The sequence below is a fragment of the Callorhinus ursinus genome, unplaced genomic scaffold (genome assembly GCF_003265705.2).
Source record: "Callorhinus ursinus isolate GAN/ISIS: 27379988/994484 unplaced genomic scaffold, GSC_fseal_2.0 scaffold117, whole genome shotgun sequence".
NCBI lineage: Eukaryota > Metazoa > Chordata > Mammalia > Carnivora > Otariidae > Callorhinus > Callorhinus ursinus.
Window position 1 is genome coordinate 991 of NW_027397179.1, and position 1,740 is coordinate 2,730.

The window sequence follows — 1,740 nt, forward strand, 5'->3', positions numbered from 1 at the left end:
TTATTTATTTATTTGAGAGAGAATGAGAGACAGAGCACATGGGAGGGGAGAGGATCAGAGGGAGAAGCAGGCTCCCCGCGGAGCAGGGAGCCCGACGTGGGACTCGATCCCGGGACTCCAGGATCATGACCTGAGCCGAAGGCAGTCGCTCAACCGACGGAGCCACCCAGGCGCCCTGTACCATCATTCCTATATTATAGGTGAGGAAATTGAGGCTCAGGGGGTTTGGGTATTTTGCTTTAGGTCGCACGCTTTGTAAGTGGCAGAGTGGAAACCTTACAAGCTCATCTTCCTAATTATACAGTAAGAGGTACGGACTTTACGTCCAGGGGGAAAGAGGTTATAACATAGACTGTCCCTAGGCTAGATTTATACTTCCAAAGTATAAAATTCATGGTTCAAGTCCCCCCCCCCCCAGTCATTCTCAAAGGGGTTTGAGTCCTTCTGTCAGATGCCCCTGAGGCTCAGCCATCAGAGAACACGGAAGCAGGAATATTTTTGGGAGAGGTGGTCCTTTGGGAATTGCCCTGAAGGCCTAGTCCAGCCTTAGGAGAAAGGTGCATGGAACCAGAAAGCAGCTCAAACTGGGGCGGGGGAGGCCCACTTGCCTTCCTGCCCCTGAGGCTGGGCTGACCCCTAACCCTCTACCTTGCCTCCCCACCTCCCAGGTGATGTTCCCTATTTTCCTGGGTGAGCCAGTATCTCCTGAGATGTTGGAAGCCACGCTGGCTGAATTGGATGTGACCGTGCAGTTGCTTGAGGACAGGTTCCTCCAGAACAAGACCTTTCTCACCGGGCCCCACATCTCGCTGGCTGATCTGGTAGCCATCACAGAGCTGATGCATGTGAGTGTTATGGATAGGGTGGCCTGCCAGGCAGGGAGGGCCCTGGGCTTATGTTGCCCCCCCCCCACCTGGCCATGTGCCAGGCTTATGTGCGGAAGCCTCTTCTGGAGCTCTGGGGCCCCCGCACCAGGCAGATGCGGCCACCCTTGACCTTACCCATCCACCCTCATCCTGTTCTCTTTCTCCCTGCAGCCTGTGGGTGCTGGCTGCCAAGTCTTTGAAGGTCGACCCAGGCTGGCTGCATGGCGCCAGCGTGTGGAGGCAGCAGTGGGGGAGGATCTCTTCCGGGAGGCCCATGAGGTCATCCTGAAGGCCAAGGACTCTCCACCTGCAGACCCCACCATAAAGCAGAAGCTGATGCCTCTGGTGCTGGCCATGATTCAGTGAGCCGGGAAGCCCAAGTCCCTGTGCTTGACCGTGGCAGTTCAGAAAGCACCTTCATTTCCACTGTCCCATGGGAGGCAGGCTCAGAGGGCAGTAGTGATTTGCTTGTTCAGTCCCACTGCACCTGTGCTCCCCAGGTCAGGTCCCTGCACCCGAACCATCTTGCACAGCTGCCTAAAAGCCACAATGAGAACGGAATAGCCAGATCTTATCTCCTTTAATCACTGCATCTTGTTTTCAGTTTGGGAAATAAACCTGGGCTAAGCCTGAGCCTACGCTTCTAACTCGGAGGTGTGATTTATTTGACCTTCTGTCTTGGCCCTGGTCTTGGTCTCTACCCGAAAGACAACCCCCCTTCTGAGGCTCTATGGGTCAGCTTCCCCATCCATGACGGTTGCCAAGAGTGAAATTAACAAATGCCCTCTACTCTTCTAATTCTTGGAGAAAGTGATGTATCAGACACCATAAGAATCAGCAGGCATCCCCTATATGGTGACTATAGGCATGGTGA

The 1,740-nt window shown here is 54.4% G+C and overlaps 1 protein-coding gene across 1 annotated transcript; it reads left to right on the forward strand.

Annotated features, from left to right (window-relative positions):
* The first annotated feature begins 671 nt into the window (after positions 1-671).
* LOC112812535 (glutathione S-transferase theta-1) lies at positions 672-1,505 on the forward strand. The gene is made up of 2 exons (XM_025857340.2): positions 672-845; positions 1,038-1,505. The coding sequence occupies exons 1-2, from the start codon at positions 672-674 to the stop codon at positions 1,230-1,232; spliced, it is 369 nt and encodes a 122-aa protein (XP_025713125.1). The 3' UTR covers positions 1,233-1,505.
* The last annotated feature ends 235 nt before the right edge of the window (positions 1,506-1,740 follow it).